The sequence below is a fragment of the Colias eurytheme genome, chromosome 17 (genome assembly GCF_061535395.1).
Source record: "Colias eurytheme isolate Ceu_HAF_F1 chromosome 17, ilColEury1 Martin Lab GWU primary, whole genome shotgun sequence".
NCBI lineage: Eukaryota > Metazoa > Arthropoda > Insecta > Lepidoptera > Pieridae > Colias > Colias eurytheme.
In genome coordinates this window covers 2,228,707-2,247,305 of record NC_142996.1, presented here as the reverse complement: position 1 = coordinate 2,247,305, position 18,599 = coordinate 2,228,707, and the positions used below count along the sequence as shown (strand labels likewise).

The following is an 18,599-nucleotide window of genomic DNA, read 5'->3' as shown; positions in this document are numbered from 1 at the left end:
CTCTCTAAACTATGTGCGGTTACTAAGGCAAAATAAAATAGGAAGATCTAATAATCCCAATTCCCATATCTTAAAGCCTGAAAATTACACTTGCATCATAACATATTCCATCACGCTCCAAGAATTCATAACCACGAAAATTAAATCAAAATTGTCATCAATTTAAATCCCATGGCAACCCTGCTTGAAAATGTTCATAAAACCATGCAAACATTCGAAGATTACACCTTAACTTGAGCTTTATGAGTTCGTAAAATGATGATTACACCATGAAGGCACTTTTCACCATAGCCTAAGAATACATCAAAATATTGTTGTCATTACCATAATGAGCCATGAAATCTTCATTCCTTAAGAAGGCGTATAAAGCCAGATAATTCTACGATTAAGCCCCGCACATTACGCGCCATGCCGCGCGCCCTCACAATACCCTCATACACCCGGCTCATCCAACGTACGTAAAGTTCATCGCACGCTAAATTATACACAATATTCTTCGCTCGTTCAACGCGTATTTTCGGTAGTTAGTAGGTATGTTGTCTAAAATAATTGTATAAAACAGTGAAGTTGAAATCATCACAAATTATGTAATATGTCTTTTTATTATTATTTGTTTATAATTATTAATGATAATCTATTTACATATTATAAAACAATAAAAAAAGTAAAAACTGTCTGTATGTAATATATAAAAAAAAAACAATATTAGGGAAACAGTATAGAGCACGAATCCGTAAAAAAAGTCTGTCGAAATAGCGAGTATAGATACTATTTTTAAATAAACATACGCAGTCGACGACACACATTCCTCCAGAACTTTATTTTGATTAATTTGGTTATAGTCCATTGAATGAGTCCCTCCAAGGGGGGTCTAGAGTGCGTGAGTTAGTAACGTAAGATGTTTCTTCGGAAACATGTCAAGAGTCCCTAGGTAATAAACATACTAAAACCCCGGGCCACTAGGAGGAGCCCCGGAGTGGGGGGAGGGGGGAAATGGGTCCATTTTTTTCATTTTTCGCTTAAATCTCAAAAACGGTACATGTTAGAGAAAAACTTTCAAGGAAAAATTGAAAGGCCATAAAATTATCTACAAGTTGTACCTGAATCATTTTTTCCTATATCCTACCGTTTCTGAGTTATACGCAGTAAAACATGATTTTGGCTCAAACAATTTCAACATCAATCGATCAAAAAATATTTCTTTCTTCCAAAAAACTCAAATGTGCAACTTGTGACCAGTACTGATAGATTGCTCTTAATTAGGTCTATAATTGGTAAAATAAACACATTCCTCCATGGAAGCCTTTAGGAGGAATCGATTGTCAAAATATTATATTAGGGCAGTTTGAGTTACTGAACTTGATCTTTTTATTTTTTTCTTCCAAAAAACTCAAAAGTGCAACTTGTGACCGGTACAGATAGATTGCTCATAATTAGGTCTATCATTGCTAAAAATACCAGATTCCACCACGGAGGCGTTTACGGGGAATTGAATTTTATCAGGGTAGTTACGATACATGAACTTTTTATTTTTTTTCTTCCAAAAAGCTCAAAAGTGCAACTTGTGACCGGTACAGATAGATTGCTCATAATTAGGTCTATCATTGATAAAAATACCAGATTCCACCATGGAGGCGTTTACGGGGAATTGAATTTTATTAGGGTAGTTAGTTAAAAAGTTCATGTATCGTAACTACCCTAATAAAATTCAATACCTCCTAAAGGCCTCCATGGTGGAATCTGGTATTTTTATCAATGATAGACCCAATTATGAGCAATCTATCTGTACCGGTCACAAGTTGCACTTATGAGTTTTTTGGAAGAAAAAAATAAAAAGATCAAGTTCAGTAACTCAAACTACCATAATATAATATTTTGACAATCGATTCCTCCTAAAGGCTTCCATGGAGGAATGTGTTTATTTTACCAATTATAGACCTAATTAAGAGCAATCTATCAGTACCGGTCACAAGTAGCACTTTTGAGTTTTTTGGAAGAAAGAAATATTTTTTGATCGATTGATGTGGAAATTGTTTGAGCCAAAATCATGTTTTACTGCGTATAACTCAGAAACGGTAGGATATAGGAAAAAATGATTCAGGTACAACTTGTAGATAATTTTATGGCCTTTCAACTTTTCCTTGAAAGTTTTTCTCTAACATGTACCGTTTTTGAGATTTAAGCGAAAAATGAAAAAATGGACCCATTTTCCCCCCCCCCCACTCCGGGGCTCCTCCTAGTGGCCCGGGGTTTTAGTATGTTTATTACCTAGGGACTCTTGACATGTTTCCGAAGAAACATCTTACGTTACTAACTCACGCACTCTAGAACTTTTTATTCAATGGACTATTAGATTGTACGACATTTTTCGACTCAGCAATTATTCTAAAAATAAAAATAAAAATTATCCTTTATAAAATATTACAAAGTTCTTCGAAATTTACGTATTATTTTATCGACAGCTGGTAACTTTAGCAGGTACCTTTCTGGAGTATTTTTTTCTGCGTGGCAATAGTCAGTAGACACAGGTTGAGAGTGAGGGTCCACATTTTCCAAATTTAAAATTGTTCTGTGAAATTAGTAAATTACTTTCAAACAGGGTCAATTTGATTGATTGCATTTGCAAGGCGACCGTAGGAATTAGGTACCTACATAACTAAGTATAAAAAGTGTCTTTGTAAATTGTAGGCAAGGCAGTGTGTTGCACTATGAATGTAGGTATCTATAAATATCGTCGCATGAATACTCAACTCGCGGAAACGAATTTACAGAATTTACACAAATAATAATATCCAAACTCGCCTGGATAAACTTTCTCAAATGAATCTATAGTTTAGGTGGTCTGTTGCGGTTCTGCATCAGGTGTTTCAGTTTTCAAAATAAATTATTATTTTATATTTCCCGGATAATATAATAGTACCTACACAACAAAATAACTTTCATTCAAATCCGTCCAGTAGTTCCGGAGATTAGCGTGTACAAACAAACAGACAAACACAGACAGTTTTTTTTATTAGGGTTCCGTAGCCAAAATGGCAAAAACGGAACCCTTATAGTTTCGTCATGTCCGTCTGTCCGTCTGTCCGTCTGTCCGTCTGTCACAGCCGATTTACTCGGAAACTATAAGTACTACAGTGATGAAATTTGATGGGAATATGTGTTGTATGAACCGCTACAAAAATATGACACTAAATAGTAAAAAAAAGAATTGGGGGTGGGGCCCCCCATACATGTAACTGAGGGATGAAATTTTTTTTTTCGATGTACATACCCGTGTGGGGTATCAATGGAAAGGTCTTTTAAAATGATATAAAGTTTTCTAAAAAACATTTTTCTTAAAGTGAACGGTTTTTGAGATATCAGCTCTCAAAGTCGTAAAAAGTATGTCCCCCCCCCCTCTATTTTTATAACTACGGGGTATAAAATTCTAAAAAAAATAGAGGTGATGCATGCTAATTAACTCTTTCAACGATTTTTGGTTTGATCAAAGTATCTCTTATAGTTTTTGAGATAGGTTGATTTAACTGTAATTTATTATATTTGCTGCTACGGAACCCTTTGTGCGCGAGCCCGACTCGCACTTGGCCGGTTTTTTACGGGATAAAACTCATCCTATGACCTTTCTCAGGTCTCAAGCTATATCTGCACCAAAATTAGAGCCCAGACATACCTACATACAGACACACATACAAAAATTCTAAAAACTATATTTATGTATAGATATGTACTACATATTACTATGTAATACAGATTATGAATATATTATATATATACATATACATATGTATATTATAAAAAAAATACCTATTCAATGTAAGTACAATTTTGACTTTCGTACGAATTTGTTATACCTATGTATAGATGTTATGTATGATTATCTAATACAGATTGTAAATATAATATATATGTACTATTCACAACCGGTTTACATATTATTGATATTATTATTTACTGGAGCGAACATAGGATCTGCCTATAGTAATAATAATAATATAAATCTTTCTTGACTTGATTGATTGCACCGCGACTGTAAGAATTAGGTACCACTATGAATTTTATTTACCTAACTAAACTTTCTCAAATAGGTAAATCAAGACTTATCTTTTTATATTATAATTATTATTTATTAATATTATAACAATACTATTATATTATACATTATATACATTATTACCTTCGACATTTAGTTATCTTTTCAATTTGAATCTTCTTTAGTTCTCGTTTCTTAAGTCTTTTCATTTTGTTGTTTACCATTTTCAACAAATCAATATTCGGCGTAATTATAAAACACGGCGCAGCAATTTTAGCGTGGTCTACTCGTCTCAACGGAGCGATAGCGTCTGATGTATGAAATAGAATTATGTTTTTAGCTCCCGGAACGTGCGATGGAAGATGATTTCTTGCGTAATTAAAAATATAGTAAGCGCCAAAAGTGTTTTATCGTGATTAAACCAAAACTAAAAGTAATTACACAAAATGCTCTGACAAATATATTGCAAATGTTTTAATATAATTGTTTATGAAAAAAAAATCATAATAAGTATTACCATGTCCAGTAAAAAACGTAAAAGTGTGAAATTTAGAGGTAACTTCGTGAATTTTTTCTATCGAGTCAATTTCAATATTTTATGTTTTTGATCTGACAATATAATCGAAAATATCATCAAGTTTTACATATATTTTATTTTTTATATTTGGTCTTGAATATTACACGTATCAACTAAAAGTTGATTGGTGATTTGACTTTATACGCGCCCTTAAAGTATTTTTAAATTGTTAGAGCGGGGGCACACGATGCGTTGCGGCGGCGGTGCGGCGCCGGAGCGGTGTCGCTGCGTCGTCTTACATAGAAATATCTGTGGCATGTCACACGATGCGCTCCGGCGCCGCACCGGACTTGTAACCACCAAGACGAGGCGGGGAGGGGTGAATGCGGTGCGACGTCGGAGCGGCACCGCTCAGTTGTTTTGCGTCACAAGGAAGGACACGCTGTGCAACGCTGCTACGACGCCGCTGCGACATAACAACGTTGCGGCGCCGCACCGCTCGTGTGCCCACTGACACGGTGAAATCTTTGCGGTGCGGCGCCGCAACGCATCGTGTGCCCGCGCCCTTACGTGTTATTATTATCTTATGTGAGATATTAAATTTACCAAGCCTTGTTAGCTTGGGCATAACACAGAATAAGTAGTATGTTACATTGGTAAACATGCCAAATATTTGCACTAGAGAACCTTCTTTGATGTTTAAAACTTATGCAAGACTAGAATTTGAAACTTTTTAAACTAGAGCTTTATCAATTATTAGCTACTTCTAACCTCAAAAATACTGAAAATATTGAAAAAGTCTTATCGTCACAACAGCCAGTTTCACTTATATGTAGTACCTACCTGACGACGCGGTTGGCGCAGTGGTCAAGTAACTACCTACTGAGCCGACGGTCCCGGGTTCGATCCCCGGTCAGGGCAAATATTTGTGTGATGAACTCAATTATTTGTTCTTGGGTCTGGGTGTTATTATCTATATATGTATTTATTAAATATTATATTTATCGTCGCCTAGTACCCACAACACAAGCCTTAATTGAGCTTACTGTGGGACTAGGTCGATTTGTGTAATAATGTCCTATAATATTTATTTATTATTATATTTATTTATTTATCTATTTTCGTTTAAAACGAATCTATAACGCAATCTTACCGCAAACAAAAAACATCAAGCAAAAAAATATCTTTTAAAAACGAATTTTAAAGTCGACTGAGTGAAGTAATACTCTTAAAATCATGTTTTCTATCCACAAAGCACTACATTGTTTCTATTCTACCAAAAGCTATGGAAAAACTTCATTTCTATGAAAGCTTTAGTGATAATACATTTGAAATGCAGTCACGTATTTAATTGTGGATATCAAACAATACTTTTGTAGTGACATAAGTACAAATATGTATCATGTATCATTTAATTGAGCTTACTGTGGGACTAGGTCGATTTGTGTAATAATGTCCTATAATATTTATTTATTTATTTATACTGTTTTATTTCTATTTTTTTTTATAATGTACCTACTAAAGTAATATTTAGACCTAATGTCTATATATTTTGTAATGTAAACGTTTTTGCACATTTTCATCAACAGTTTTATTTTTAATGTTTAAGAAACTTCTTGAAAGATTGATATTTTTGTGAAAGTTTCTAAAAAAATGGCAGTAATTAATATTTGTGTTGTTTAAATTTCTGAAATGGCTGGAATTATATTGAAGAAATAAAAGTTTCTTCAAGGGTGTGTCATTGACCTTTAAGTTTCTGTATCACATACACAATTAAGACGAATCTCAAGCTAAAATTCCCTTGGAATATCCCTACTAACAAAATAATTATATGCGAATGTACGCATTGTACTTCTATAACACTTCTATACGTATCTTATATAACACAACCCTTCATTACTGAGGTATAACAAAACTTTAACAAGACATACAAAATTTGAAGTTACAAATGAAGTAATAAGTAAGAACGCGTAATTATAAACTCAAAACTTCCTTTTCACAACTAGATCAAATTTATATTAAACAAAATGAGCAACAGGTTTCAATTAAACAACTCTTTAAAATTGATGAGGTAATCATACATTTTATAACACATAAAAACACAGTCATTTTAACTAAGAAGCATTTCCTGCAGACAGTTATAATTTTCACATAAACAAAAATAGTGTCAAACATTCCTCCTTTTTAACGTCAAAAAAGGATAACAAAAAATGGTTTATAAAACAGAATCAACGCACAAATTAATTAAATATTGTTTTAGAACTTACCGTATACCTAAAGTCTTGAATAACAAGAGGCAACTTTTATCTAACAGATTATGATATTGAAATAACTAAAGACATAATGCTATATTATAATTAATCTCAAGTATTTTCCAAGCACGTAGTTCGGAATCTTCTGCGTAGTTGCCATCAACATTATACGATTACCATGTTTACGCATATTGAATATTTTATAAGCTTACTCGCTTATCGAGAAATTTCATTTTCTATTTAATAATTATTGGGAAACATATTATGTGCTATTAATTGGAAGTTAAATGCCACATTTCTCAAGGATACGTTCTTATGTACAGTCTACACTGAAATTTCGGTTATAAAATATATTGGTACGTTGAAGCAAAGTCAACGCTATTTTACGTTAATTTATCAACTAATTGAAAACTACTACCGCAAAACCTAAATTACAAATGCTATTAAATACTAATTAAGTTTTAGTAGAAAATTAGAAATATATAATACCGAAGTAAACACGTGATATAAAATAGAAAATTATAGCAGTAAATTCAGATTCTTCGTCGCGAATATCTAGACTTGGAATAAATTATTTCCTTGTTGATTTATCGCTTCTTCTTAGTTACCATGTGTGGCGCGTTGGGTTTCTACACTCCATTATGTGTGAATAATATGTAAATACGAAACAGGCGAAAATCATTTGTTTTCTGAAGTATGGAAATGTAGGTACTAATAAATTACGAAAACAATGTCTATTATACCTATTGCTTTTGACGAAAATGCGCAATAGTAATAGCAAACATATTATCGTTTGATTAAACATAATTATATATCGTAGTTCTCGTCTGTTGGTATTGTATAAGGGCAAAAGCAAGGGCAGGGCCGACCGGACCGTATCCTCTTTCTTACCCTTTCCAATTACGGCCTTTTTTTATTTTTCTCATAGTTTTTTCTTTATTCCCTTCCTTTTAACATCGGCTATCCCAGGCTATCCATTTGTATAGGCATAAGATCTGCAAACCGCATTGTTAAAAATGTTTATGGGTGGTGGTAGCGCTTACCATCAGGTGCCCCAACAGTTTCTTTGCCGACGTATAAAAAGAAAAATCCAGTTGCCATACAATTAACTTATTTAATAGTGTAAAATATATGTTATGCATAACTGGCTAGACAACGAGACTTTCTAATTGTAGCTCATGTGTTAACAACTCTTCGGGACGAGACGATGTTTTAATTATAGTTTTATGTAACGCCATAATTCAATTAACATCTCTATCTCAAATAGTAAATATTCATTTGAATTCAAGTGAAATAATTTCTAGATTTTTAGTATTGAAGTGAAAACTGCTTTAGCGGCGTTGAGCACTTTTTCTGTAATGGGTATAAAATCTTAAACTCGCGTCAGGACACGTGACCTGATCGAAAAAGCGTAAGACGGATGGAGAGTAGACAGCTATCCCCTCTCTACTACGCGCGTTTTCACTTCTGCCGGCACTCCCGGAGTGCAACCGTCTTTTATACCATGACACTGTGATATTAACATAATAAAATATCGACTGTATTACGCTAATCCGATACAAAATTCTAATAATCTCATCGAACACATCAAACACTAATTATAACAAAAGCGCTATTATAAAAGTTGAAGCGTAAACAATTCGTGTACAGTGCCACAAACTTATCTGACCCGGTGGCAAAAACTGGAACTACGTGCCGCCATTTTGAAATGTCACATTTTCACAGACTTTTCATACGGAATATTTTGTTTATATAAAAGAAAGCGACATCAGTGACACTGTCACCGGGTCAGATAAGTTTGTGGCACTATAGCTTCGAATAAACAAATTTGCCTGACGTTTAATTGCCCGCCGTGACATGACAGCCCATCACGTAACGTGACGTTCGCGTGTTTATATATTTTGCTTCATTGCCTTCGCTTATTACTAACTCTAACACTTTAAAGGGCAATGCTGGGATAATTGCTCTATACTGTGTACTAGCGCGGAGTAGTGGAACAGCTGTACAGTTCTGGGCTGTAATTAAAAATCTCTTGAAATATATGTGGCACAATTTAACGATTGTGTTTTTAATTTACACACTTATCATAACCACTCAAATCGCTATAGGGAAATAAAGATTTTCCTACATAAGGGTCTAAACTTTTGGCACCAAATATTTCGCAGAATAGGACTCAAACCCTCGTTGAGAAAATTGTTCTTTAGAAGTTCTGAGATTCTTTTATGCGGATGTTGTAATGATAAGATCATCTCTGATCCCAGTAAATCTCTTTTTTATTTTTAAAGACATTGGCTTTTATGTTATAACCTTACTTTACATATCTTAGATCAAATTTATTCCGTTCTTGAAGATTCACGTGTCAATACTAAAATACTAAAGTACTTCCATGAAATGGTGTCGCGAAGACGTGATAAGTTGCAGCCATTTTCTACAATTGAATTCAGGGCAGAATCTTAACCTTTTATCTGTATCTCTATATATTCCTTAGACTCGACTTACCGCTATGATTACAGTCGCAACTTCTTAATGACGTGAGGAATCAATATTTGCTTCAATTATGGGAGTGACGTAACTGTGACCTTCCGAAGATGTATTATGTATGCAATTTTAAATCTCTCATTTTTGATGCTCACTTAATAACTTTAAGGTCAAGGTGAATATGATTTTGTATTATCATATATTCAAAACAAATTCCTAAATCTATAAAATTCTTTATTAAAAACACATTCCATAGATTTATAGTAACTAACTAAATTTAAAAAGGGCACTCCACGCTATGAAACTTTGTAGTTTGAGAGTGATTAAAAATGAAACCGGTGTTTTACTGAACCTGCCAATTTCAACGTAAGTATAAAAAATAAATAAAGATACTGAACGATAAGAATAATACTATGAGCCGCGGCTTCAACGATCGATGAATACTCATTATATTATATCAAAGCTATTTTGTCACGCAAGCACATAGCAATTCGCATACATTTTGTTCAACTGAATTCGGAGTGCATATCTAAATCACATCTTCATCAAACAATAATATGTGACATAGAAATACTTTTTAAGATCATGATGGTTTAGCTAATACTGAATTTATTTTTCAAGTACATTATTAAAACGATTAAACTCTATTTTGTATAAGAATACTGAATACCTAAAAATAACATTATGAAAATTTACGTGTTACAAGCATCACACACACAGTTCGACTTATTACAGTATACCATACTGTAATAGGTTGATCTCTATAACACATATTATTTCGGGATTTAAAAGCATCTTTTTTTCTCAGCTGTTTTTGAAAGCAATAGAAATAATTTTAATCAACTATACACGTACTTATAACTGACTGGTAACAGCATTTCACTCGCCAATATTACTCGACGTCAATCCAAGAATATTAAACATTTGTTTGATTGAACAATAAAACACAATAGAATATAAAATGCAACAAGCCTCAGCATTAATTAAGCCGGGAAGTTGAAGACAATTGCTGATTGCAAGTCTTTATGAAACAACGTTTTATATTAAACATTCTATTTTTATTATCATTGAGCAATAATAAAATATAGAGCAGTGGTGGCATTGGTTAGAAGCTCGGACTTCAATCAAAAAAAAAAAATTAAAAACATGATTTTTCCATTTATCTGCACATTAAATACATCACCACTGCTTCAAACGGTGATGAAAAACATGGTTAGGAAACCATTAATTTTAAAATGTCCACAAATGAAAGGTTTGATTCCTTCCGATAATTTGATGTCCACACATCAGCAGTTGCCAACCCGCATTTGACCAGCGTGGTGGATCATTATCCAATTGAATTGAAAGAACTTTTGTTCGGAAGGCTGAGCCTGTGTCCCTACAGCGGTAACAAATATGACGATGATGATGATGATGAATAATAAAATAAAATCGTGAAATAAAAATAATAAATACCACTTTTTGAAATATATTTGTTCGTCCTGGCTTTACTAAGCCTGAAGTAATATCATTGATCAAAAAAAGTATTCTATGTGCTAATCCAAGGCATAAACTACCTTTGTGCCTGTGTGCCTTTTTCATCAAAATACGTATTGTATATGAATTACATAATAACAATAAACTTGCTCAGTAATCCAGGCTTGCGATTTCAGTCCAATATTCTAGGGTTCAACAGAGCGAAATAACAAAAGTTATAATTATCTTTATATTACTTACCTAATTTAAATGTTAAAAAATAACACTTTTTATCTAAACAGCGCTTTATTTCTAAGGAGCCCCAGACCGAAAAATGTCGACGAAATGAATAAAATAAATTAATTCAATGCCAGATGCCAGATTCCTTTTCAAAATAATAATGTGCAGCTTACAATATTTTATTAGAATCCCCTCGTGCGAAGATAAGAAAAATAAATTAAACCACTTTTTTTGCTGCTGAGAGGTTTCTATGGAACGTCGTCCGTCATTTTATCAATGGAGATATATACTTCCCAAGCACTCCCAAGATATAAGATTCTTTAAAGTTTACATTTTATTTATACAACTTGTAAACTCGTGAGTTTCATACTTCTTGTTTATAAACTTCTTCGAGTTGTAAACAAATGCTCAGAAGCGTATGACTTAGTGAGACTGGTAAATCTAAACAAACTTACAGGAAAGTTTAATATCTAGAAATAATTATGTGAACATTGTACATACAGCATTGTAACCGAGGTGTGTGTAACGGTGCATTTACATCAAACGAGCAAATGCTCATTCTAACCCCACTATGTCAATTTATTTTAGGTGTAGAGTGTGTAGAATACAGGCGTAGGGCAAACTTTTGTTGTTATTAGTGCTTTCGAAAAGATTATATGCAATGTTCTAATACTAAACAACACTGAATACGAGTTTTCGTTTACACTAAAAGATCACGAAAGAATGCTCATGCTCTAGCTCTATGTTCGTTTGTTGTGAATGAACCATTATACAAACGTAAAAGAAGCACGGTACATTTTTCACAGCGAAACCTTTTAAAATATTCCTGTGTATTCTAGAAAGTACGAGAAATCTCCACAAGGATGTAGGAAGTGAAAACAATTAATTCTCAGTCAGATTAATGCGTTGTTCGTAAGTTGTTGTTAGTGGCCATTAACAGTCGCTAAGAAATTAAAGAACATTAATTTTACCTTTACTTCCATTAACCCAGATACAAAGGTCAACGCACTCTTAAATTAACATTTTTGTAGTGAATTAATGGAAAATCTGAAACAGATTATAAATAGGTACTGAATTATTTTCTGTCTAGACAAAGCGTCACAAATGATAATTAAAAAGTATTTAGACACAACTCGTCTTTTATATATTTATTCATTGAGTCCTTACATTATCTTTTTTAAATTATTTTATAAATAGTTATATAATAATAATTTTAAAATTAATTTGGTATTGCAAATCCAATGGTTATATTACAAGTAACGTAGGTAACTATTATAGTAGGTAACTAAACTAAATATAGTAGGTATATAAATACATAATAATTACACATTGATTTCAGCTATAAGGCGAGGATATCACGGGAACGGATCCATAATTAAAATCTTAATCTCTTCTCTTGATTCGATTAGACGAAGTCATATTAATAGATCCCATTGAGACCTTTAAGAGGAAAACAGGAATCAACCAGCTTTCATCTCGCAGAATAAATATCATTAAATGCCCTATCCATGTCCGGTCGCACGTGAATGGCCGTAATTACATCCTTATAGTACGAGATCGAATTGGAGTATTTGTTTGGAACTACTATGATCGTAGATTTTAATCAACTTTAAATAAGGTTTCGATTAATAGGCGACTAACACTGTGTTTCAGTCGAACTCTGATCCATTATCTATGAACTAAAGTGCACTTTTTGAATGCATGGTAAATTTTAATAGCTATTTCTTTTTATATACAAAGATATTGATCAAATAATATCCAGTCATGAGATAAATGAGATAGAGAAAACTAAAATGGTTACTTAACAGCACTAAACACAAAATTGTTCTTCTTTCAAATAGGTTGTAAAAAAAGGAAGATTTCGTGCTGATTAGAACTTCATTTTTGTCATATAATTTTCTCTTTAGAATTAGGATTACAAAAATTTACACTACATAAAATTCAATTTCATTAGAAATAATTGTTTCATGCATTTGTTACATTAGATATTCATAAAGCATACAGCGGAGAGCAAGCGACATTTTCCGCTCTCAGAATTTTACTGAAAATGTTTGTTTAAAATAAATGTTATAACAGATTTATATTTAAAAAACGGAACTCGTTCGTTCTCTTCCTAGTTAATATATAATCAACGTTCTCAAGTAAAGCCATGAAATTTAAATAAAAACAATACGTAGTTCCTTTGTTAGTTGTTATTTTTGCTAGTTTATTTAAGACTTTAATATGTTGATTTTTAGACACATATTCGTTTGAACACGTGCAACCACAATCCAGATTTTGTCGATGTTCATCGATACTTTTGAAACTTGGCACCTTTGCATGCTTATCATTTTCAATCTAGTGCTATGTTCTCTTTACTGGAAAGGAACAGGAAAACGGTAATAGAATCCTTTCATCAAACAAGAACTTTTCGTTTTATACTATAATCAATTTTCAGGAACAATTCGCCCGCCTTTTTCCGCCCCTTTGCTTGCTCTGTCATAAAAAAAAAACAATCTTCATAAGATGCATGTTTATTTTACAGTTTAAATTTGCCAAAGATGGAATCTGATTCTGTTTAAATAAAACTAGATTAATTTGACGAATTTTTTTGTTTATTTATAAAATATAATGTTGCATTTACACCAAACGTGTGAATGCTCATTCTAACTCCACTATGTCAAAATCTTTTAGTGTAAATATGCGTAGAGCATTTTTTCGTTGTTCTTAGTGCGTTGAAAAAGATTCTATACAATGTTCTAATACTGAACGACATAGAATACGAGTTTTCATTTACACTAAAATATCATGAAATAGTGCTCTTGCTTTAGCTTTAGCTCTATGTTCGTTTGATCTAAAGGTACCGTAAGAGTCATAACTCAAAATACTTGAAACATAAATTATAATTATTAAAACCTTTTGCCAATAATATAGCTCTATCACAAATTTTACTGCCACCTCCCGGTCCATGATATGATCACGTATCTTCAACACGTGAGCACTAAGCCAGGGGTAAATGTCAATTTTACGAGTGCCCTTATCACGAGATTACATTTGAGGGCAACTTCGAGGCGTTTATACCTATTTATGGACAATAAACTTTGAGGGTAGGTAAGAAAATAGAAATAAAAACCTATTCTTTGAATATCCTTGGTTCTTACTATACAGAACGTATGTCAAGGCTCATGAACGTAAAATATACTATTTATGAAGCTCGATTTTACTCGCAGAACCTTTGACCGAAATCACGTATTTCTAATGTATTATTCTGGTACAAAAGCTACATCACTGCCAAGTTTGATCAAACTCTGTTCAGTTTGCACTGAAAGAGCAACATACATACAATACACATTCATCCATCCATCCTCACGTTAATAATTGTAATAACATTTCACTGTGGTAAAGAAAAGCTGCAAATAATGACATGAAAATGCAAGGCACGAGCACTGACGATTGTGATAATGAAAGGAAGTTTTGGGAGAATATTAAAGCAAAAGTACCTTCCGCAAAAGGTAGGTACGTGGCCCAAAAAGTTGGCAAAGGAAACTTCAGGCTTTCATTAGTTCAGACTTCCTTACATAGGTACTTATTACATTACTACATATTTATAACTCAAAAACAGCTTGACTTTTATGATAGCATTGAAAAATGATTTTATAGCTAGTGTCCTTTCGATACGTCATTGGTATATAGTACACGGACCGCTTCAAGCAGTTGAGACAGACGGCTTGAAGCCGCGACCGCGCGATGAACTAGACATTCATTCACTGCCGCTACAAACCGCGCAGTTGACGGTTTGAAGCGGTCGCGATGGCTCGAGCAGATTTTTCTCTGTACCAAATAAAATAATAACTATTGCAATAATCCAAATGCTTTTGAGGAAAATTAATGAAGCGATATGCTATTACCATCTATTTATAAGTAAATTATAAATAGAAATAACATCGGTAGAGGAAAGCTCTTCTATTTTAAACGGGCTTCTGATAAAAGCAACTTTATTATACAGTTTTCTTAGACGTCATAGATCCCCATTTATATTCATATAAGATGATGCAAACACCGATGTTGCATTAGGTTATATTGATGCATACTTTCTTAGCACGAGGGACTCAGTTGCATTTGTATAACGATGCACATTTTAGTAACATCAATCTGTTCGCAGACAGCTTTAAGATATCGCTGAAAGAATTTAGAAGTTTCCGTAATTTAAAGTCAGTGCATTTAAACGATATATACTATGTGCTTATATTCTACTCTTTCGATGGCTTAGTTACAATTTATCGGTAGTAGAATGGAGCTGGCTTGTGTGGTTCTTTTAGTTTTTTGTTGATAAAATACGGATTAAAGTCACGTAATCACTGTTTCCTATTGATATTAAATAATTATGAATGAAAGATTATAGTAAATAGGAAACTTTAGAAATTTCAGGATTCAAATTCAGTACATAGGTATTAATGTACTTAATTTATTTATTAATAGCTGAATCTTCTCAATTCTTTAATTTTATTTCAAACGATTTTTTGAATTTTTGAATTTATGCGGTGTGAACATATTTATTGATACTGAATGAAACAATTCCTATTCAGATAATATTATATTTTATATTTCAATAAAGTGATTTTATTCTAATAATGAATGCATTTTCTTTATGACGAAATAACGATTATACACTTATATAAATTGAATTATTACATAAATAAATACTAAATTCAGACACCAATAAATCGAAGGCGATATCTCGATACGGATTAATGAATGAACTGAGAAAATACAATCCATCAAGTGATTGATGATATTTAGTCTCCGAAATAGAGAAGCATCTCATTAATTTGTTGGATTTATACAAATAACGCCATTCCCCTTATAAATGCTTGTAATACGTATGAGTAGTAATTGATAGAACGCATAGCTGTTACTGTACATTTTTTTTTGGTTCGATAATCTTAGAAGTTGAAAGGAATTATGGAAAAGAAAACACAATTGTTTATCTATTAATAAATCTTACAGTTTGTAGTATCGAGTGCAGCATTCATACATAAATATTATTTAATAAAATTTAATAAAAATAAGTAGATATCGTAATAATGTTTATTTTCAAAAACCGTCATATGAAATCAAAAATTACTTTCTAAACTTTGATCACGTATTATGAATCTGTTTTCAGCAAAGCTTAAATAAATTTAATAGCCTACGAGCTTCATAACAATTTTCTAGTTTCTTACAGTATTAAGCTCTACGACGTAGCGTCGTAGGTAAGTCTACGCCATATATTGCACGTTCGTAACTTTTTAATAAAGTATAGTTTCTTTCATCTCTACGTGAAATTTTAAAGAGATATGTTTAGAGGGAATATTACTTCAATATTATGTTGGTTAAAAGAAAAGAGAAAAGATTATTTAAAATAAAGTACACAATTAAAATCTAATATGTATTTGACAGTATTGAATCCATTTCAACCAAAAATTCGTTTATCAAATACTAAACCCTTCGTTATTCTAGGCCTAGTTTTGTACAAACTTACTGAACCTTTTCGACCTATGTGACCGTAACCCTACTCAATACTTTTCAATTCATTATTGTAATTGAAGTTATTCTGTAACCTCAGATATCCAAATACCTTAAATAAATAGTTATTTTCCAATCATATTAAATTGCGTTGAGAGATTAATCTCTAGTAAGACAAAATTTTTATTTTATTTGATTAAATAAATTCTTTTGGAATTTAAATTTTTTTATATAACATGATTTTATTGGCTAAGATTATGCTTATTATGTTGAGCTCTAACAAGATATTTAATTCTTCTAACAATCATTACTAATTAATTACTCAAATTATATCAAAGTTATAGTTAAAAGCTAACTCGTTAAAAGATTGAATAATATTAAACATGTTTATTCATAACAATAAATGAAAAAATAAAAATCGGTCCAGTCGTCCGCCAGTTATTTATGGCATACACGACATTGCTTTACATACAAAATTGTTTTCGTAACAACGAATGAAAGTTAATCCTCACTAAATAAATCTTCAACTAGCATCAGTCCATGTTTCTTCTTACTGCATACATTCATCTATGAAGGTTAGGCTTTAATCCAGTAGACTGACCAACTGACTCATGTCGTAGTAAAGCGTATGTTGGCATTTTCTTATCGCCCCATTTTTTATTTCACGACTTGGATCAGTAATAAAGTGGATAATTTCATTCAATTTAATGTCTACTCTTTAGTATACTCGGACTCTTGAGCCCTGAAACTTTTTTAGTCGCAGGCATTTTTCAATATAGCTAGTAAAAATTGGACTCCATAAAACATCATCGAATATAACCACAACAATTCGAGTTAAAGGAGATGGGATTCAAGTATATAATATCACTTTTTTATTTTCAGATATGTACAATGGCAGACTACAACGACACATTACTGCTAAACGACACTGACACCTACAAGCCGTATTCACAACGACCGGAGACGTACATAGTGCCTATACTGTTTGCTTTCATCTTCATCATTGGAGTGGTTGGTAATGGGACCCTGGTTGCTGTGTTTATAAGACACAAGGCTATGCGAAACGTCCCTAACACGTAAGTAATTTATGTTAGTAGTATTGCTCCCGCAGTTTCTCTTGCGTTGACTAAATCGTAATAAAATTATACACATCTTCTTCGATAACCACGCTATCCTTTGCTGAAAAGAAAATTAGAATTGGTGCAGTGGTTTTTTGAGTTTTTCGTGATGGACAGACTATCAGACCGACAGACGTGAATGAAGATAGCTGTATATATAGTAGATTTTTTTTGTAGAATCTATAAAATCTACTAGTAGGTTAGTACTATGTAATAAAAATTTACAATCACTTTTAGCAATTTCATTTAAACAAAGAAAATAATCTTGAAGCCAAGTTCTAAAAATAACGCAAGATAAAATAAACTGTGATTCTTTGCAAAATGAAGCAATTTCCGAACGAAGTTATTCCGTCCCGAAACGGTATAATTTTTGGGCATTAAGATAATTTTCTTTTTGCATGCCAATAATAAACGGTCATTAGATAGGGATTTATTCAATTTACATAGCTTTTATTTTATTATAGTATTTCTTTGATATCAAAGCATAGCAGAAAGAAAATAATAATACCTGTATTTAGTCTGTGGTCATAAAAACAAATTTTGGTTTTTTAAACTTTTTAATACTAGGGAAGGTCACAAATCGTTCAGAGTCCGGTTAAAGGGAAAATGACTTCGATGTAATTTTTTTAAATAATATCCTATAAAGATATAATATACAGATTTAATAATTAATTTGAGAATTGAGTGTATAAATTTTAAAGATACACACGTTAGTTAGATCATCGGTGCGTTAAACAAACATCTCGTAAACACGTGAAGCATACACGTGACACACATCAACACATGTTCGAATTGTCTTGACAGCTTTATCATAACCTCTCCCGTGTAGGATAGTCAAATGACCATTTAAGGGCCGATTTTTCAATGCTTGGATAAAACTTATCCGTCCAATAAAGTATTGCACAATAATATTAAAATGTCACGTAAACTGTCAAATACGGGCAATTAGAATACGTTTTTAAAATGGTATAATTTTATACATTATTTGACGAATAATTTTTATCCAAGCATTGAAAAATCGGCCC

The 18,599-nt window shown here is 32.4% G+C and overlaps 1 protein-coding gene across 1 annotated transcript in view; it reads left to right on the top strand.

The window, feature by feature from the left end:
- Positions 1–18,599, top strand: part of LOC149901052 (neuropeptide CCHamide-1 receptor-like) — a 61,848-nt gene that overhangs the window by 41,400 nt on the left and 1,849 nt on the right. Inside the window, exon 2 of the mRNA XM_090111991.1 lies at positions 17,339–17,532. Within this exon, the coding sequence (XP_089968117.1) occupies positions 17,348–17,532 (185 nt within the window). The 5' untranslated portion in view covers positions 17,339–17,347. The remainder of the gene's footprint in view (positions 1–17,338; positions 17,533–18,599) is intronic.